A 21,507-nucleotide genomic window follows, 5' to 3' on the forward strand; every position below is an offset into this window, starting at 1 on the left:
ATTTATGAATCAGCATTAAATCCACTTTCTGCTGTAGATAGCCAGTAGACATTCTTTCTGCACCCTCCTTGCCTCATGTTATGGAAAGGGCTGGCACCAGAAGTGCTATCAAAACGCAGTGTAAGGAGGTGGGCTGTTTCTGATCCTCGTTTGTGAATCCTTTGATGGATAAAACACATGTTGCCATGTCAAGGTTACAGCAGACCTTTTCTGAGATTGCCTGCAGTCCTTAGCTCTTTTTTTTTTTTTGCTTTCCTTCCTATTGCTCTGCCTGCCTTTCTCTCCCCTCTCCCTCTTTCTCTTATGCCAGTCCCTGCTGAAGTGAATCAGCTCCTTTCCTGCTGCCAGTTTAAAGCATTTGGGAAATGACTTGGCCTTTTCTTAAGTCTGTTAATTATGTTCTTTTGTCTATCTTATGTAGCCCTTGTCTCTATTGTAGAAAGTGTGCCTACAGCTCTGCTGGCAACGCGCTTGCAGGCTGTGAAAAGTTTCTGCCAGTGTTTTCTGTGACAGCAAGAAAAAACAACAAAAACAACCAGAACATAAGTTACGTGGAGCAAAACTACCTTCTGTTAACTGATAGAAGTGTTCAGTGAGGGGGATATGAATGTTTTACACCCTGTACTGGCGCAGTTCTTCTGGTACACTCTGTGTTCCTGCCTGTCCTTTATACTATCTTGGTAAGCTGGGACCTATTTTGTCTTTCAGAAAGGACTCTTTATCTGCCTTGTTTGTATAGCGCTTAGCTGGCCCTTAAGTACTTACCAAAGCAACCATGATTAGCAATTTGCCCTTGCTTGAGGGCTTATGGTTTATCACTGTCAGTCTTATAGTGCACGTACTTGCATTTCTTCATCTATTATGTTTGGTAATGGAGTGCTGCTACTCACAGAATGCTGAACTGTGTTCTGCTTGTGTCATCTTGAAGTAGAAAGTGAATAAAATACTGTCAGTTCTGAAAACGTAAAATTTAGATTGGCTTAGCATACTGTAGACTCAGCAACATGCTTTTTTATCTTTCTCAAATGTGTATTTATGTGTGTGTGTCTGTGAATATCTGCACATAGACTTTTTCCAGGAGGCCAGATCTCTTTCTGGAAATTAGATGTGTGGGTGTGGGAAGAGCTGAGGCCTTACCTGCAGTATGGGAGGTGACTTCTGCCCGTCCCTTCTGCCTGAGCTCTGTTGACTGCAGCACACCAGCACAGAGCTGTCCTGCGGCTGCATACTCCACCACAGCATGACTGAGGCAGTGCTGCTTGCACAGGGCACTGTGGCTCTCTGTGGACTGTGGTGGCTTCATGTTGGTGGGCAGCTCAGCCCCCACCGCACTTCTTTAGTTCTTTAGTCCCCCTCCTCAAAAGAACAGGGAGAAAATTCAGTGAAACAAGAAAGCTTATGCATTGAGATAAAAACAGGAAAGTCACACACCAATTATCATCCTGAGCAAAATAGACACAGTGTAGGGAGATCAATATAATTTATTGTCAGCTACTAACAGACTGAAGTAGCGAAAACTAAAGGTGAATTAAAAACACCTTCCTGCTACCATCCACTCATCTGTACCTTCAAGGTTACACTTTTCCCCTGCCCCACCACGGGCTGCTCCCCAGGGGCTGCAGCTTTGGCCCAGAGCTCTCCATGGACTGCAGCTCCTTCAGGCTTCATCCACTGCTGCACTGTGGGCTCCTCCATTGCTGCACATGGAGATCTGCTCTGCGTGATGCCCATTGGCTGCAGGGAGCAGTCTGCTCCACCATGGACCTCTCTGGGCTGCAAGGATCTGCTGCTCTGTTCCTGGAGCACCTCCTGCTGCACTGACCTTGGTGCCTGCAGGGCTCTTTCTCTCACATTCTTACTCCTCTCTCCCAGTTGCTGTTCTGCAGCATTTTTCTTAACCTTTTTTAAATATGCTCTCATGGAGATGTGACCAGTATTGCTCACTGGCCCACTGCTGGAGCTGGCTCTTATCCAGTTTGGGGCATCTTGCAGACTGCTCACAGAAATTTTTGCAGTTTTTTCCTCACCTCACCTTTAACAAAACATTGTTGCATAAACAAAATATGTGAGGCAGTTGGAGTAGTGATGCTCAAAATTCTCCTGGCCCCATTGGAACCTGATGTGGATCAGGCTTTTTGACTAGACAGGTTAGTGATCTCATGCTGTGGCTCCCATCTGCTTCTGCACTACTTCAGCAGCATCCCCCAGCAGGTTATGTGGTGGGCCCTACAGACTGAGGTGCAGCTGTACATCTATGAACACAGCAAACTGGCCTGCTTTGGGACTGGCCAGTACCTGAGCAGAGGAGGAGCGTATGTCTATTCTGTCTGCATTGCCCCAAAGTTGTTCCTTGTCTTCCCTTGGGAAATGGATTTGTGGATTTGTGGCCCCATCCAATCTGGCCTTCAGCACCTCCAGGGATGAGGCATCCACAACCTCTCTGGGCAGCCTGTTCCAGCACCTCACCGCTCTCATAGTAAAGAACTTCCCCCTGACATCCAACTTAGATCTTCCCTCCCTCAACTTAAAACCGTTTCCCCTTCGTGGCTCTCCTCTGGACCCTCTCCAACAGCTCCCTGTCTTTCTTGTACTGGGGGCTCCAGACCTGGACGCAGTACTCCAGATGGGGCCTCGCAAGAGCAGAGTAGAAGGGGACAATCACCTCCCTGTCCCTGCTGGCCACTCCTCTTTCGATGGAGCCCAGGATACCATTTGCTTTTCGAGCTGCCAGGGTACATTGCTGGCTCATGTTAAGTTTTTCATCTATCAAGACCCCCAGGTCCTTCTGGGGGGGAGAGTAATTTGGTTTGCAGAAATAATTTAATGTTCTCCTGCTTACTCTCCAAACAAACGATGTGGTGCTCTGAGGGCCTATGAAATGAAAAAAATGATTCTCTTGAGAAAGTGAATCTGAATTATTTTTACTATTGCAGCAGGATGCATTGGATGGGGCTGAGATGTACTACGACCTGTTGAAATGAATGACTGAAAGTAGCAAGTCATTTATTTTGCTTTTGTGACTGGAAAGGGAGGGAATGGGATACAGAGAGAGAAGGCTGCATGCTTTCAGCATCCTTGGTGCACTGTATTAAATGAGGCATCTTTCTGCTTTTTTCAACAATTTTTTTTTTTTTTGGACTTGTTTAAACTTCTAGACCTTTAGCAGTGAACTTATTGAGGATATATAGTTGTAGCATTCTCAGTTTTGATGGTTCCAATCTGTGTGTTACATGTATGTACATTGCTTTAATTGTTTAGTGGTCTGTTACATGAGAAGGTTTCTAATTTATGCATCTGTGTGTGGAGACTGGATTTAATGCAGTCAGTATCTTGCTAAAGTAATTAAATGCTTTCTGCAATTTAAAGGGAACTAGCAGTTGGTCAGATAACTTGTTGACAAGGGGAGGAAATCCATAGGCGTGTGCAGTGGAACCTGTCTGAATTCCTCTGTGTCCTGTGATTGTATGTGCTGTGCTTTCACACTGCCTGTTTGTGATAGGCTGTGCACAACCACTTTATGACTTGTGGGCATCTGCTATCACAGCAGTGTTTGAGTGGTACTACATCCAGCCAGACCTCTGCTAGCTCCTGCTATCTACCCTTCTGTACAAGTGAACAATTTCTCCATGCCCTTACCAACAGTATCTTCTGTACGGTGATGCAAACTCAATCTACATCAGATTTATTTCGCTGTATTGCCCCTGTGAATCACCTCCTGCCATTACATACCACAAACTGTACGAGAAGTTTCCTGTCCTGCAGCTCCAGCATGCTTTAAAGGTTTAGTCAGGTTACTGTGAGTAGCAAAACATCTGAAGCATCTGAGAAGTGCATGCACTAGGATGAAAGCTTTGAGCCCTAGAATGTGTATGGCTGAGCTTAGGCAGTGGCAGTATGTGATGACAAAACATTATCATATGCTGGGATTTAGTGAATGCTTCTATTGAGTGTTAGTCTACCAGCTGTGTATCTTTCCACATCCTTTACGTAAGTACGTGTGAATGTGTAATATGCACACTTTCAGGCAAGACTTGTGAAAGTAATTAGAAAATAAATTTGTCAGAAAAACCCATTTTGGATCTAATTTACCATTAGAAACAGGCTAATGTCTTTGTATTTTAACTAAGTTGCCGTACTTATATGGTTGTCCTTTTTGTAGTTAGTTCAACTGGCTGAAACTGAGTGAGCGAGATGTGTTTCTGTACAGAAAATTGAAATGTGGCTCCCCAGCTACTTAACTCTGATTTTGTGTGCATAGTTCATAGTAGTATCAAACCTGGTAAAACTTGACATTTAAGGAAACCCCTAATGAGATCTTGAGGAAAACAGATATTTTGTCAGAAAGTGGGATTGAGTGAGTAGTTTTTAAAAATTTTTATTTTTTAAGTTACTAGTGGACATGGAGGCAGGAGGAGGAGCATGAAGGTACAGAAGGCCTGTGTCAGCTAATTCATGTCAGATGGACCTTTGAAAGCCTTCTTTCTGAAGAGCAATGTTACAAAACAAAGCAATGGAAAAAAGGCAATATTAAAGTTTTGTTTCTTTTTAAGAAAATATTCTTCTTTTCAAATTGACTTTTCAAGGGGACAGCTTGACTGATCTGGCAGCCAGCAGATGAGTATTAAAAAGAAAATGCTCTTGCTTGACGGCGCAGTCAGCAGCTGTCTTAATCCCCCCTCACTCTGAGAGAATTTGTCCCAATGGATTCTTTCTGAAAAGCCCCATTTACCTCCTCCACTAGATACAGTTAGACCATAGCATTCTTTCACAAATAATTCCTCAAATATGCCAGGTTTTGTCTTTTGCCATTCCTGCGTCTGTCCAGTGTTGGCCAGGATATGCTCATTCTCAGTGTTAAGCTGCTGATGGAAAAATACAGGGCAGAAAAGAAGGATATCTTCCTGATCACTGTCATAGTTCCTTGATTTTTATCTAGTACATTCAGTAACGAAGAAGTGCATTAACAGATAAAAAGGAGAAAGTATCCTTTTCAGGAGCGTACTGCTTAAACACTATTTTTATTACCACGTTGGTTTGTTTGTTCCGCAGAGTGGGACACCCCCAGTCAAGGACATGTTCACAGATCTGAAAGATGGAAGAAAGCTTTTGGACCTTTTGGAAGGTCTGACAGGGAAACCTCTGGTAAGATAAATGTACATGAGTGTGTATTCATGTTGAAAACAAAACAAGCTGTCGTGTTTTTTTGTTGTTGTTTGTTTAAATAAGTGCTCCTAGAGTATAGTCTGACTTGCTGTCTACATTTCCAGTGAATTTCCACAGAATTCTACTGATACATTATGTAGAGTCAGGTTGAAACCATTTGTGTAACTGTTGCATTTGAGGGTTAACATGCTGTTTAGCAAAGCAGGTAAAGCTAGTGGTGTTGTTCACACAGTATATATTCTTAATAGAGGTCTTTAAAGGTCTCTTTCTGGATGATTCAGAAGAGTGAACTACTTCTCATATGCTCGTGAAGACGAAAGTAAGAAAGGTAACATTTAATAGGCAAAACAAAAACATACATCTCCATTGGAAAAATCTTTTGTGATCCCACGGGTTTGAAAAGGCTGAAAAATTAAACAAATTTTGTTTAGATTTGAGAATATGCTTGTGGGGCTGAGAATTCTTAGCCTGCTTATACTGATGCCTTTTCAATCAGATAGATGAGGTGAAACCTACGCCATCATATGGAACTAACCTCTTGATTTAACTTTTTACAGAAATCTCAAGTTGACTTATTGCTCTTAACAGGAAATCTTTAGGCATTTAAAATTTTACCTTTCCAGCTTGCCTTATTTTTCTGAACACATGCATTTCACTAGTAAGTACTTGTAATGGTTCAGGGTCTGATTTGAAGTCTATTGAAGACAACAAGAATTTCTTGGTTTCTAATTTAGTTGATTACTGTGTTCCAAGTTCAGCTTCACATTCTTGCAGTTTGATGATGTTCTACTGCAGGAATTGAATTGTGGTGATTAAAAACAAATGGAGTGGCAGACACTATCAAGAGCTGCAGTATTTTTTTTTCTCCTAATTTTAAAAGGAAGAAAAGATTGGGAAGTGTAACTTCTTCCCAGTATGCGAAGATTTAGCAGAGTTTTGCCTGCCAGAAAAATGAATTGCTCTTGTTCACTCTTGGGAGCAAAAAAATTCCAACTACTCTGGCAAACATTCAAAACCCTCAGATTTTCCTTTGGAACTCCCATTTTGCTTTTGTATTGCCAGTACATAATTTTGAAGATGCTGGAAATAAAAATTCCAGCCTAAGATGAAGTGAAACATGCTTAAAATCCAAAGCCTAAGTACCTTAGATGGAGGAATTTTGTTCTCACCAGTTTTCATCTTGATGTTTATTTTGGAAGTATTGTGGATGAACTTTCTTTTTCTAAAAAAAAAAAAAATCACGAGAAAAGAAAGACAAGTTTTTCTGTTGCTCACTCACTTATTTTGCTTTGATCAGCTAAGTTTATTCTGATACAAACATTATCAATCTTTTTCAGCCTAAAGAACGAGGTTCCACAAGAGTACATGCCTTAAATAATGTCAACCGAGTACTGCAAGTCTTGCATCAAAACAATGTAAGCATGCTTTTCCACATTTCTTTTTGATATACTTTTACATTTATTCTTGGGTGTTAATGTGTTTGTAAAAGATTGTAGCACTTAAGATGAGAATTCAACAGGTAAATTGTTCTCAGTTTTCTTCAGCCAGAGTTATTTCAGTGTCTGGCAACGTTGTGAAATCCTAAAATGCAAATTTAATCCTAGTATAACTAAGTTCTCTTAGAATTACTAAGATGTGGATGTGTTCAACCTTGAAAACGAAGCTGACTTGAAACCCAGCTATGCGTAGACCATGAGCATGTCAGGACAAATAGTTAATTTCCAGTGAAGGAGCATGACTGGTACAACAGTCTCTAAGGTTATGACAGGCGCTTTGTCTCTGTGTTTTCATGTCCTGCTCTCAAAATGCATGAAGATCTTTCCAGTGACAGCTGTCAAATCTTTCCTGAGCATTCCTGACTTAGCTCTGCTAATTGATCAGGAAGAGCAAACAGAAAACTCCAGCCACTTATCTTTAAGAAAAATGGGAATAACAGCTGTTTCTTTTATTTTAATTTTTGTTCTTACTGTGTAGAAACTAGTAACGCTGTAGCAAAGTAATTTTATTTTTTCCCGTACAACAACTCCTGATAAGCATAGTTGTCTATAATTAGAATTTCTATTTGTGAATGTCATGGCACTGATATAGTTTAATAACAACATTCTGGCAAAGAAATGCATCTAATGAAAAAGACACTGGCATAGTTATGTAAACTGCAGATTGAAAAGTAACATGAATGTGCTATATAATGCTGCAGTTTCCCTTCCACATTTGTAAACCAGTGTCATATTTCTAGGAAGCAGCCAAAGTTTAGTGGTGGGCTGTTTGTTTTCTTTCTTTGAGGTACTGTATATATTGATTATTATTATTTTTTTCCCTAAGGATAAGTAATAGGTCTTCCCAGCTTGAAATTTATTTAATTTATGAATATAATAAATGAAATGATATTGAGTTATAGGAATTAATTAGTTCTTCCATAAGCTAGTGTTTCTAGAAGTAAACAGGTGGCATTAGTTAGCTGAAAGTTACTGAGGTCACATATGATTTATACCTACTGTTTACCTTCATTAGAAAATGTTTGTTTAAGATGAAGGGAAAGCCAAGAAGCAGTTGCTTTCTGTGACCTGAGAGTTTGTGGCCTGCACGGTATTCATAACTTTGAAAACAACTTATGAAATCTTTAAAATCCACATTGCAAGGAACAAGCAAGTGTACAAGATGTAGGTGTTCAAATGACGATGGGACTTGATTCATCTGATGAGCTGAGTGACTTTATGTAATGAACTTAAACTTTTTTTGATTTATGGACCAGTTTTTTATTTCAAAGCAAGCAAAAGAAAAAACCCCAAATCACTATATATAGCCAATATCCATCTATTTTCAGAAGTATTAGAAGTCTACTGTCAGCATTCTTTTATTGGTTAACTTTGTTCAAATCTTAGCTGTGCATTAACCATTCAGTGAGTTGCTATCTGTGCGCTGGAAAACATTGGTTTAATAAAAAAGTCATTAAAATACAAAAGTGGGCATATGGATTCTTTTATGTATGGTGTAGATTGCAGAGGAAATACAGTACTTATAGTACTAACAATAATTATGCTTGTGAATTTAAAAAAAAAAGTTTTTTTTTTTGTTACCCATTCTCAGGAATGTTTCTCTTCTGTTGAGGTGAAAAAAGCTTTTGTCATATAAGTGTTTTGTTTTTGTGCCCTTCTCCTTTGGTCTTTCACCTTCTTGTGTTCTACAGTGCTCTAGACTGAATTGTTTAATGGTGGGCACTGACAGCACTTTCAATGTGTTTTTGCCTGTTCAATTTACAGTTGCCTCAAGAAGGTATATCCTCAGTGTTTATAAAGAGATTTGCATTAAAATTCCATTCCAACTGCTGTAAAAACTGGGAGAGGTCAATCCACAAATCCAAGAACTTTGAAGCATAATTTGTGGATCCATGTTAATCTCAACAGCAAAGTTTGGGTTTGATTTCACTAATTGGGACACCTGTGTGGAACTGAAAATTGCGTAGATGGTATCTGAAAGCAATGAGGTTACAAATACATTTTGCAGAACTCAAGCTATTCAGCCTAAAGAATGAGGCAGTTTGATAAGAGGAAACATATTCACAGAAAACCATTATTTTCTTGCATATTAGGTATGCCTTATAAAATAAAATGAAACTTTTTATTGTTTTACCTGTTTTATCATTCTGAGCTAAATCCACTGACAACTGGAGGATGGGTTCAGTCACTGTCCTCTGATTGTCCATATTGTTGAACTGCTAACCAGATCCTGGTTGTGGGTTTTGTCAATATGAACAGTGCTGTTCCCAGACACAGCTCTTGGGGGTAGTGTAAACTTGGAACTGGATAGTACAACTTTGTTCTGGAGCCAGGATAAGAACGGGAGAGAAAAGCTTCACCACAGAGTTGCAGTACAGTGTTATTTGTCTGTGGAACTGGAGTATGGCACAGATTATTTGTGAGAATGAAGCCCCATTCTCTGCACTGTATGGGAACGTGTTTCAGCATCTGCCAAAGAGAGCTGTTACTAGCTGTTTCCATAGGCCATGGTGGTGATTAATGCAATGTCTGTTAGGTTCCTCCAAAAGATGGAGGTTGGTGCTTCTTTTCATTGACTGAATGGAGAGGAGTAGCCTCTATTTAAACTCTGAAGTAGCAGTGAGTGTCTGGTAGGGTGCTCTAAGCTCATCTTCTCCTGAGTGCTGAATACTTAATGCTGGAGTGGGTAGCCTCATGTATTCCCTTGTGTACTGAAGTAATCTCCTCTCTCCCCATTTTTTTAATGATGTTCTCAGTTTGAATGTCCGAGGCATATAGAAAACTTGAACATCTTATTTTTTTTGAGTTTTTCTCAAAAAAAGTTTTTCTCCTTGTGTAAACTTGTCCCACTTGGATGCTCATTCATACAAAGCTTTAACCTTTGACAATGTTGTTTGATAGAGTTGATCTGACCTTTCCAGGTGGAGTTGGTGAATATTGGAGGAACTGACATTGTTGATGGAAATCACAAGCTGACACTGGGGCTGCTGTGGAGCATTATCTTGCATTGGCAGGTGAGGAAGATGTAATGAGATCTCTTCCCTTCCAGGAATCATGTACATCTAATCTGGGATTCTCACAAATCTTTCTGGAGTTTTTGCAATGTAAAAAAAAACAACCGTTTCTATTCTAGACTGGTAAATAAATACAGGACAGTGTTTGGTTTCTGACCTCTGTCTGTTGGCTGCCTCGTGTGATGTGTATTCTCATATTTGCTCCATTGTACTCAGTTCCTGGGGCTGTTAAATACTAAAACATTGTTTATATTTCTTCCTGAAGATTTAAGCAGTTATGTTTGCAGGTGTTTTTCTGCTATCTTGGTAGCTTTGTTGGGCTTGCATCTTTTATGCAACTCTGGAGGTTTGTTTCTCAACGTCATAGATTGAATTACTCCCAGTTTATCTGCATACCTGAGAGGATCACTGGATTCACTTGGAGGGACTTCAGCGGATGCTTGTGCATAGCACAGCAAACAGCACACTTCCTGTGTTGGCTGAACAGTTATCCTGTTCTTGCCAAAAGCCTCTGCAAAGTTGTATATTTGGGGTTGGTTTACTAATGGAACTCCAGTGCAAGGCAGTAAGAAATATTATACCCCATGGTGTGTGCTGGCAGCACTGAGGAGCGGGGGAGGGCTGTAATGTAGGAGTAACTTGTCATTTATTACATGGTGCTTTATTGGTACTTGTAATCAGTTGAGAATAAAGATGGCCTGAAGGCTCCTATTCCTACCTCTCATATAAAGAGATAAAACTTGACTCGTAGCTTTTCACAGAAAAGAAGCTTTCCTGGTTTGTAAATTAGTTTTGTTCAAAAGATTTGTATGCAGGAGAAGCTGAGAACATGTCTGTAAGATGTAGGTGCTGGTGTCTTGCAGGTGAAGGATGTCATGAAGAATATCATGTCAGATTTGCAGCAGACCAACAGTGAGAAAATTCTGTTGAGCTGGGTTCGGCAGTCCTCAAGACCTTACAGTCAAGTCAATGTTTTGAACTTCACAACGAGCTGGGCAGATGGACTTGCTTTTAATGCTGTCATCCACAGACACAAGTAAGTGACATAGTTCTTCTTTTATCTATTGAAGTAAGCTGTTTTTTTTTTTCGCCTGTGTCTTTGTGCTTGAGTGTTTGTAGGCTTCTAGTTTCAGTAGTTCATTTTTGTTGTAGTAACAATAACAGTCATAGATATTACTGGACCCTTGCCAAAAACAAAGCCAAGGCAGCAGTGCAACTCTCAGAATTTTCTCATGCACACTCACTAACCCCTCTCAGTCGTCTTTTCTCAAGGCTAAACAGACCCAGTTCACTTAGCCTTTCTTCATAGGGGAGATGCTCCAGGCCCTTCACCATCTTTGTGGCCCTCCGCTGGACTCTTTCCAAGAGATCCCTGTCTTTTTTGTACTGGGGAGCCCAGAACTGGACACAGTATTCCAGATGAGGCCTTACCAGGGCAGAGTAGAGGGGGAGGATCACCTCCCTCGACCTGCTGGCCACGCTCTTCTTAATGCACCCCAGAATGCCATTGGCCTTTTTGGCCACGAGGGCACACTGCTGGCTCATGGCCAACCTGTCGTCCACCAGGACGCCCAGGTCCCCCTCTGCAGAGCTCCTCTCCAGCAGCTCATCCCCCAGCCTGTATTGGTGCATGCAATTATTCCTCCCTAGGTGTAAGACTCTACACTTGCTTTTTGTTGAACCTCATCCGATTTCTTACTGCCCAGCTCTCCAGCCTGTCCAGGTCTCGCTGAATGGCAGCACAGCCTTCAGGCGTGTCAGCCAATCCTCCCAATTTCGTATCATCAGCAAACTTGCTGAGGGTGGCCACTATCCCCTCATCAAGGTCATTGATGAAGATGTTGAACAAGACCGGACCCAGCACAGACCCTGGGGGACACCACTGGTTACAGGTCTCCAGCCAGACTCTGCACCACCGACGACGACCCTCTGCGCTCTGCCAGTCAGCCAGTTCTCAACCCACCTCACTGTCCACTCGTCTATCCCACACTTCCTCAGCTTTGTTATAAGGATGTTGTGGGAGACAGTATCAAATGCCTTTCTAAAATCAAGGTAGACTACATCTACCGCTCTTCCCCCATCCACCCAGCATATGACAGCATCATAGAAGGCCACCAGGTTGGTCGAGCACGACCTCCCCTTGGTGAACCCATGCTGACTACTCCTGATAACCTCCTTTTCTCCCAGTTGTCTGGAGATGGTATCCAGCACAAGCTGTTCCATCACCTTTCCAGGGACAGAGGTGAGGCTGACAGGCCTATAATTACCCGGATCTTCCTTCTTGCCCTTTTTGAAGACCGAAGTGACATTGGCTATCCTCCAGTCTTCAGGGACCTCCCCTGTTATCCAAGACCTCTCAAAAATGATGGAGAGCGGTTCGGCAATGACCTCCGCCAGCTCCCTCAGCACTCGTGGATGCACCCCATCAGGTCCCATGGACTTGCGGACCTTAGTACTGCCTAGGTGCTCACGCACATCCTTTTCCCTGACTAAAGGGAAGTCTCCCATTCCCCAGACCCTCTCCCTAACCTCCAGGGTGTGGGAAACCTGAGAGAGCCTTTTCGCTAAAGACGGAGTATCTCTGCCTTCTCAGCATCCCCCGTTACCAGAACTCCCCCCTCACTTAGTAAGGGTCCCACATTCTCTCTAGTTTTCCTTTTGTTGTTAAGGTACTTGAAGAAGCCTTTTTTATTATCCTTTATCACTTTAGCCAGATTCAATTCCAGACGGGCTTTAGCCTTCCTCGTTGCATCCCTGCAGGCCCTGACAACCTTCCTATATTCTTCCCAAGTGATCAGACCCTTTTTCCACATTTCATGGACCTTCTTCTTTCCTTTGAGCTTGCGCATGAGCTCCTTGCTCATCCACACAAGTCTCCTGCCACCTTTTTCCGATTTCTTGCTCACAGGGACGCACCGATCCTGAGCTTGGATCTTCTCCTTGTGCTTTCTTCATTGTATCTTCCCTCCCATGCAATGGGAAAAACTCCTCCTTCAGTTTGCCATATCACTTCAGTAGGAAAGTACAGAAGCTTCAAAATGAGGGAATGAGGAAGATGGGCTTTGTGGCTCTTTTTAGGTTTTCAATGTATCTTACTTGAAAGATTCTATATTCAGCACTTTCAGGAGGGCAACTTTTTGCATTTTTTTGTTGAGTAGCAGAATGAAAGGAGAATAGAGTAGTTTTTCTTTGTATTTTATAATGAGTGGTGTTAAAACAGCTTGTGTTCTTTCTGATTTTGGGAGTCTATAGAAATCTCCATTTTACAGACTCCTCCAACACTCGCATACCTTTGTGTCTGATCTGTCTGCTTCTGGGCAACTTAAATGAAGGCAGTTTTCTTTTGCATGCGTTGAGTGTTCTTTACCATAAGTAACTATTTCAGTGTGATAATGGCATGATGATATTACCTCTTAGCCACCAGATAGCTGTCATAGCAAATAGTTCATACGTGCTGCGTATAAATATTCTGAATGTTGGTAAAGTGTTCACAAGGCCTGCTTTGAGCCTGCTGTTCTCTGATCTTCAGTCTGTGCTGACTGAGCTATCACAGGCTTGCTGCTTTCAGCCTGGGTGTGGTATGATGTACCTGTGTGTCTTCAGGAGCTCACTGGTGTTCAGCCTGCATGCATATATGGGGAGCATATACCCATTCTGAGGGCTTCTGAAAGTTTGGAAGTGCTTTTTTGGAGAAGGCAGAGAAATACTAATGGAAGTCTCTGGAGCTTACACTGTCAGAAGTGTTAACAAGGTGTGATCTTTATAGATGGTTTTCTTGTCAGTGTAACTGCCTGTAGAGGCATAACTGCCAGTGAACGTAAAGCTTTGTGTTAGAGCACCAGCTTTAGACATAGGTGAGACTCGTGTTACTAAGAATGAATACTGAGAAGGACAGAGGTAGTAAAATCAGCTTTAGGCTGTTTGTGGACCTTATGCCCTGTGACTCTGCTTGGGCTTTCTGAGTTCTGAAATCTGTGAGCTCTGCCCTTTCCAAAGCACTGCTATGTAGCAAAAGCCCCTGATGAAACCTTTGCATGACTGTGCTCTCCTCTGGCTTTGGAAAACTTCTCGTAGTTAGCTGTCTCTCCGCTGTTCTTTCTGAGCCTTTTAGTCCCTCTTCTGGGAACCTGGCAAGCTCAGAATTCTTAACACCTGCAATCTTTCAGTGGAGCACCATTTTACGCACACTTCTCAGAACCTTAGAGCTTACTTTAATTCTAGGCAGCCTTTGAAAGAGAGAACCTGTAAAAGACCCTTGCAGGGAACAAAAGGATTGAGGTGTGTTGCAGAATTGGTAGGACAACAAAGCTGTTTAGCTTACCTGGATCAGTATTGCCTCCCTGCCAAAGGAATACTTTCAGTATCGTGTTTTTTATTTAGTTTTATCCTTGGACACATAATATAGGGGAGTTTTTGTGGTTCCTATTAAGAGCTTTAGTAGCTCACTTTTCTCTTTTTGTCTGTGAACAATCGCTTATAGTTTTACCTTTTGGTTGTAATATTTAATAACTTTGTAACACTTGCAGTACTTAAGTTATATGAGGTAATAGGACATAAAACATCTTATTGTGTTAGTCTCTTTCATTTCCTAATATTAGCCAAGTTCTTCTTTGAATTGAATTCTGTTATTTGGTACAGATTTTTTTTTCTCCTGGGTCAATACCTAGGTTGCATTCTATTAGAATTTGTGTTACAGTGGCAGTAGGAGGGTTAGTGTGTATCCAATCCGTTTGTTGCCAAATGTTTTTCAAAGTAAAAGTCTCTTATGAAACTTCGTGAATCTGTGCAGCTGTGTTTTGCTTCTTGCATTGAAGTACAGTATTCCATAAACATGCATTAGGATCTTTACATATTTGCCCCTCTGCCCCAGCTTTTATTCTGGCTTTTTGCTCCTCAGACCCTGTTTGTCTACAGCCTTCCTATTTCACTAAGTGTGATGATTCAGCACATGTCAAAAGAATACTCTCAGGTCAATTTATAACTGAAATAAGAATTAGAAGAACTGAAGTCAAGCCCATCTTTTCCTCCCCAGTTTTCTGTGGAATGCAGAATCAATAGCAGTATTTTGATGAGAAGCCACTACACAGAGGAATATAAAGTATTTTAATGGTTCGTAGCTTTATGGCTGTATTACTGCAGCACTAGGCTGATTATGCCCTGTGGGTATAGATAGCAATGGGAGGGGGCCCTCTTTGCTCATACTTTTTCTTATTCCATATTCTGCTCTTTACCACTTAGATCTGCTGGTATGCTTTTGGGTATGCAACTGGGCTGGAGATTTGGTTTGGTTAATGCTAATGGAAGGTGAAGGGTGCTGGGCTGCTGGTGCTGTAAATCTGTCTGCTCACAATGTGACTCATGAATGCTTCAGATTTTTTTTAAAGCATGGATAAAGATGATGTGGTGTGGTAGGTTAGCAGGTGTGGAGACTCCTGCTTCTGGCTGTGATGGTCTCAGCTGGTCACTGAGCTACATCCTAAGTTTGGAGTGAAGAGCTCTTTAGAAATAGAGTAGAGTGATTACATAGCATGGCCTGACACAAAAGTCCCATAGTGGGAATAACACTGTAAAAAGAAAGAATTGAAGAAAACTGGTTCCAGAAGAAATTTGAAACACAGGATTTAATTATTTTCTTGTTATTAGCACTTAACCTATAGTTGCATTTAATTAGTATATATAAGAATGAAAAGTGGATGGTGCTGTGGACATGTGGTCACTTATCTGTTTGTGATTGCCAGTGTGCCACCAAGGATATTTTTGTATTTCTGTGTTTGTGAATATACACTGAAATTTGTATTTTGTATGTATGTTCATGTTTATATTACTTATGTAGCTACCTTGACGTCCATAACTTAAAATTCTGAACGGCATGGGTCTTTAAATTTAAATTAAATTCATTGTTCTTTTTTCTGTTTCGTCTTTTACTTTCAGACCTGAGTTCTTCAGCTGGGATAAAGTTATAATGATGTCTCCAATTGAGAGACTGGAACATGCTTTCAGCATAGCCAAAAACCACCTGGGAATTGAGAAACTGTTGGATCCTGAAGGTGCAAGATAGTTATTCTACTTGAGATTTGAAGCTTTTTGAGCTCTTCTTCAAGAAAATGCTTATGTAGACATTTATTGCTACAAATTTCAGCAATTTTGTGCAGTGATATTTTGTTTCAGTCCCTTAAACTTGAAGTTAAAAGTATGTAAATTGTAGGATAAGTTTGTTTGTGTATGTATGTTTCAGCTTCTTTGAATGTTAAGGTTCAGAATGGCTTACCCTTCAGAGAAAGTATACAGGAACATAAACAAAAACGTGTACCAACTTTTAGGGAGAGGTTCTATTGCAAATATACTTTTCTGATGAACTAGAGCACTTTGTAGAATGGAATAGCTTAAGACCTTGTGATCTTTTATTCTTTATTATAAACACTGTATGTAACAGTAGCTATCAATGCTGTGAATACTTACTGTGAATGCTCATCAGGAAACTTGTATGGCCCTTTCTTAAAACCCTGAGCTGTCACTCTGCTTTGAAGTGAATCTCTGAAGATCCATTCTATATGACAAACTCTCAAACTTTATAGATTGAAACACCACCACCTTTTAATTTACTTTTAATTTTTAAAAGCAAGCTGAATTAGTAGAACTCATAACCCCATGTATATGTGAACCAGAGTCTGTGAAACTCTTTTCTATATGAAGAGTAAACAAATGAACTGACCTGTGCTGAAAGTGAGGATAGAACTCAAGAAGAAGTGTCTTTTTGAGGGATTTTGTTCCTGAACTGCATTTCTTCTTGGGAAATGCTGAAGAATGTTTCCAAAACCATTTTTATTCCTCAATAACCACAGGTCTGGGCTCTTCAAAAAGGTCATGCCTTTTAATGTAGTGTAGAAAATTATTTTTATATCATTTTTTTCCTTTGTACTTCATGCTTTCAGCATGCGAAAACATCTGGTCTTTTAGACAAAAGCTTACTAAGGGCTAATTAACAGGGGAACCTGTGCTTTGCTCTGTATGTGAAATATTACTGTCTTAATTGTATTCTATGTAATGATTTAGAAAAGCAGTTTCTTTATTAACCCCTCTTCCCTTTTTTTTTTTTCTTTTCTGGTTTTAATGCAGATGTTGCTGTACCACTTCCAGACAAAAAGTCTATTATCATGTATTTAACATCTTTGTTTGAGGTCCTTCCTAAGCAAGTCACCATGGAAGATATTCGGGAAGTGGAGACCCTTCCAAGGAGATTCAAGCAGGAATGTGAAGATGGAGAATTCGGCTTGAAGCAGGTATGTTTGTTATTGAAGCCTGGCTGGGTCTTTAGTTGTAATTTTAGCTGATCTTCAGGCTTGTCAGTTCCCTGGAACATGCTTTCTATCTTATCAATATTATTGGGAAAATCTGAAAAATCATACCATCTTTTTGATTGCCTTCATCGAATTTATCTTCCTCTTCCTCTTCTGATTCATGTATATGTTCCTTTTCACTGAGGTAGAAAGTTACATCTACATTATGTGTGTTTTGTCTGTTTAGTTTATTTTCCTTTCACTTCTTGTGAAGTTGGAGAGAGTAACCTGAAGTCTGCAAAAGAGTTAGCAGCAGGGCTGCTAGTGGTGGTGGGATTTGGTGGGTATTTATTTCTGTGGGAGGTCCACTGCCCCGTTAAATTAGTAAAATTAAATTTTTCTATCCAGATCCTTTATTTTAAAGTGGAAGTTTGTTAGTGGTAGCTGTTGGCCCCTCTCATTAGAAATGTACCTAATATTTTTTAAATTTTAGGAAGGATTAAAAGGGGTCTTAGTTGTTCTTAGTATCATTTTTTAAAGCGTCTTTTCAGTTTTTTGAAGATGTCACTTTTCTCTTGGCTGCTTAGGCTGTAGCACCTGAAGAGGAGCAGAACAGCTCTAGAGCAGAGACCCCCAGCACAGTGACAGAGGTGGATATGGACTTGGATAGCTACCAAGTTGCTCTGGAAGAAGTCCTCACGTGGTTGCTGTCAGCTGAGGATGCATTTCGGGAACAGGAAGAAATATCTGGTGATGTTGAAGAAGTCAAAGAGCAATTTGCCACCCATGAAGTAAGCAGTAAGCTTTTCTTAAGTTATTTCATGGTTTTAGGGTTTTTGTTTGTTTGTTTGTTTTTTGTATTTTGTGTGTGTGTATATATGCGTAGGGGGCTGCAAAACTTCTGTTTTTTGGTCCTTATCAAAATACTGCTAGTCTGTTTGTTTTGTCTTGGTAAATTAAAAGCACCTGTAATTTCTTTTTTTTTTAATGGACAAATAATTGTTCATTTGGCAGTGAAATAGATCTTCCTAGGAGAAACATGCAGTATAGCAGGTTTTGAAACTTTTTTTAGTTGGCTTTCTGTGGCTGGCTCACTGGTGTCATAGTCATAGAATTATTTGGGTTGGAAGAGAACTTGAAGACTGTCTAATTTCAACACCTCTGCCATTGTCAGGGATGCCTTCTACTAGACAATGTTGCCAAGAGCCTCATATAACCTGAGCTTGAACACTTCCAGGGAGAGCACTCACAGCTTCTCTGGGCAACATGTTCTAGTGCCTCACTTGCAGTATCCATATTACAAAAACAGTCTAATCCAGCCTGATTCTCATTTCTCTGCCAACTTCTGAAAAGCTTGGTCTGCCCAATGTTACCTGCTGTGAAATTGGTAATCATTTCAGTTCAATTCAGTGGTCTCTCTGAAGCATAGTTTTCAGAAATGTGTTTACTTCCGAATCTTGGTTGTTTTTTTGTTGTTGTTTTTAAACTACTTTATTTTGGTTCTGTTCAAAGTCAAATATTCTAATGTTGCAGAAAGATTGAAGTGTCATGTTAGATGTTTTAGTTTTCTACTTTGTCAGCTTACTGTATACAACTTCATCTAAAATATAGTTACAGGTCAATATGAACTTTTAAAATTGTGAACAAAAGAAAGAGGTCGTCTGGATTTTCTCTAAGTATATGAATTTTAGTTAATAACTTTTAGAGTTCAATTTACTTGCTTATGGTACACTTCAGATTTTATTTGCCGTTGATCATAGGTTAGTTGGTAAGTTCTTGGTGAATTTGTTCAAAGACTACCAATGCAGACTCCTGTTAGGAGTTCACAGATCGGTGATGTGCCTCCTTGTACTGTTTTCCAGGCTTTTATGATGGAACTGACTGCGCACCAAAGCAGCGTGGGCAGTGTCTTGCAGGCTGGGAACCAGCTGGTGGCACAGGGAAATCTGTCACCTGAAGAGGAGTTCGAGATTCAGGAACAAATGCTGCTGCTGAACTCCCGCTGGGAAGAGCTCAGGGTGGAGAGCATGGACAGGCAGTCCCGGTGAGTCACGCCTCACAGCCTCTCCTAAAGCTGCAGGACTGCCTTCAGTTGCATACTGCATCTCAGAGGACTTGCTCTTTATCCACTTTGTGGGATACTTTTTTGTGTGTCACAAACTGAAAAGCTAATTCTGAAACCCATCCTCTTCATACTTCCTAACATAAACAGAGGAAATGAATATAACTTTTCTTGGATTCTTAAGTAAGAGTATTTTAAGACTTCTGTTATATAAGCGTACCAGACTAAATATATGGTATCTACATGCAGTAGTTATGTAAACGTGTTTTTTAATATTTTCAGTAGCTTAAGTTCTTGAATAAAAGATACAGCAGACGTGAATAGCTTTATGTATTTCCAGAGTTAAAGAGCAGTTAATGGAATTTTTTCCCACCAATGCATTATCGAGCTCAGAGGTAGGAAGAAACAGATTGCAGCTCTCAGCAGTGGTTCTGGTAGCAGCAAATTGCAGTTTCAAAACAGTCTGTGGTATAAATTGCAGAATTCACTATTATTTGATGGTACTTAACTAGTTTATGAATGGTGGCGTCTTTCCTTTTGTAAGTAGAACTTAGTCTGTTTCCCTGGGAAGACTGTTTCTGAAATGGCTCTGCCTGTGTTTCCCCTGTAGCCTGCATGACATGCTGATGGAGCTACAGAAGAAACAGTTGCAGCAGCTGTCTGACTGGCTGACAGTTACAGAAGAACGCATTCAGAAGATGGAATCTCAACTTTTAGCTGACGATTTAGAGACCCTTCAGAAACAGCTAGAAGAACACAAAGTAAGCCTTTCTTCTGTAGTGTGAAGTGTTGATTGGAAGCTTTCCTTAGCTGAGGGGCTTTCTAAAGGACGAGGATGAGGAACTGGACATTGTGTAATACGTTAGCACTGATGAATATAGGAGAAACTGTGTTATCTTTGCTTTGTGCAAGAAATGAGGCCTTTCCAGGTGAATTGTTGCTATAAGGGACAGTATGAAATGAGTTGTAGATAACAGACATTTAGTGACTGTCAAGTGTTGCTAAGGCATATTTGAGATTTGCCACTTAAAATAATGTGGGAGTCAAAAGTATTGGGAATGACCTCTCAGTTCTACTTCCTGCTATTACAGAGATTGCATCCTAAGGAAGTGTATAGATACCACTCTCTGTGTACAACGTTTTTGAATTGGTTTGATTCTCAGTTAAGTTTCTGTATAGAAATATAGCCTTTCTAGCCTGCAGTGGTTTTTTGAAAGGTGATTTTTTAATATTTGTCGTGCTTGCAGCTTTGGTTTTTGCAGTCAGTGCTGAGGTTTGACCTTCTCTCTGACTTGGGGCGTACCTCACAGGGCAAGAACTGCTAAGTATTCTTAACCTGTTTAGTTTCTTGTCCCACACTTGCATTCTTTGCTCTTGTCTTCAAAGGCTGTGGAGCTCGAGACCTGTTGATCATACAGTAGCTTAGTAGATTTTCTGGGGTGGAAAGTGATATTTACAGTACTTTAAAGGCGTATGGATATTGCAGAGTTATTTGAGAGGTACGCTTCAACCAGAAGCTTAGCTGCCAGGAGTTGTATGAAGATTTAAATTTACAGATTATTTTAAACTAATTGGAGTGGTACACTTTTTGCAGTTGCTAGGCATCAGTTTGTGTATATTGTATTTGGTACTTAGGTTTTGAGAAGTGTCAATTATTTAATGTTCATAGTGGTTTTTCCATTTGACATATGTATTCAATTTAAAAAAATATATATTGTTAAGCAAGTATCAAAGGGTAAGTTCTCTAATCTATAGCAGTAGATGTATAGAAATTCAGTGCAACTGTCATATAATTCTTCTAGACAAGAATGGTGCATACTTTCATAAACATTTATTTGTTTTCCAGTATTTTAACAAAAGGGCTTTAGATTATTTTCTAGCAGTCTTGCTAAATATTTGCAGTTTGTAATCAGTGATGTGTTTTCTAGAACTTGCAGAATGACCTAGAGGCAGAACAAGTGAAGGTAAACTCTCTAACGCACATGGTTGTCATTGTTGATGAAAGCAGTGGGGAGAGTGCGACAGCTATTCTGGAGGAACAATTGCAGGTAAAGTGCTAGTGGTTTTTGTTTTTTAATTGTAAGCATTTAAAATATTTGCATATAATTGCTAATCAACATTTTTGTGCTTAAAAACAATTTGTCTTAGAAAGCAATTTTAAGTAATACAGTTTTAAATGTAAGTAATGTAAAGAGTTATTAAACTTGCTCAGCATAAAACCTGTGAAAGTAATTTGGCTTTCAGACTAAATTCCTGACTAGTCAAGCTGCTTGCATCCCCAGTGACTTAGGCACTTTTGTGATGCATCTTTGCAACAGTTTCATAAAATGGGGAAACACACAGTACAATTATTCATTTCATATAGGTAATTTTCATCAGAGAGTTATAATTTGATGGAAAAATATATAAACACGTGAACAGAATTTATCTAGGAAATACTGTATGAATTATTTTCCTGGTAGATTTCTTTCTTTCTTTCTTTCTTTCTTTTTTTT

The 21,507-nt window shown here is 40.1% G+C and overlaps 1 protein-coding gene across 1 annotated transcript in view; it reads left to right on the forward strand.

The window, feature by feature from the left end:
* LOC104909724 (utrophin-like) overlaps positions 1-21,087 on the forward strand; it is a 53,832-nt gene extending 32,745 nt beyond the window's left edge. Inside the window, exons 3-12 of the mRNA XM_019612889.2 lie at positions 5,050-5,142; positions 6,501-6,578; positions 9,581-9,673; positions 10,537-10,709; positions 15,605-15,720; positions 16,790-16,953; positions 17,538-17,741; positions 18,813-18,994; positions 19,623-19,773; positions 20,941-21,087. Of these exons, the coding sequence (XP_019468434.1) occupies positions 5,050-5,142; positions 6,501-6,578; positions 9,581-9,673; positions 10,537-10,709; positions 15,605-15,720; positions 16,790-16,953; positions 17,538-17,741; positions 18,813-18,994; positions 19,623-19,773; positions 20,941-21,072 (1,386 nt within the window). The 3' untranslated portion in view covers positions 21,073-21,087. The remainder of the gene's footprint in view (positions 1-5,049; positions 5,143-6,500; positions 6,579-9,580; positions 9,674-10,536; positions 10,710-15,604; positions 15,721-16,789; positions 16,954-17,537; positions 17,742-18,812; positions 18,995-19,622; positions 19,774-20,940) is intronic.
* Positions 21,088-21,507: the final 420 nt, after the last annotated feature.

The sequence above is a fragment of the Meleagris gallopavo genome, chromosome 2, assembly GCF_000146605.3.
Source record: "Meleagris gallopavo isolate NT-WF06-2002-E0010 breed Aviagen turkey brand Nicholas breeding stock chromosome 2, Turkey_5.1, whole genome shotgun sequence".
Lineage (NCBI taxonomy): Eukaryota > Metazoa > Chordata > Aves > Galliformes > Phasianidae > Meleagris > Meleagris gallopavo.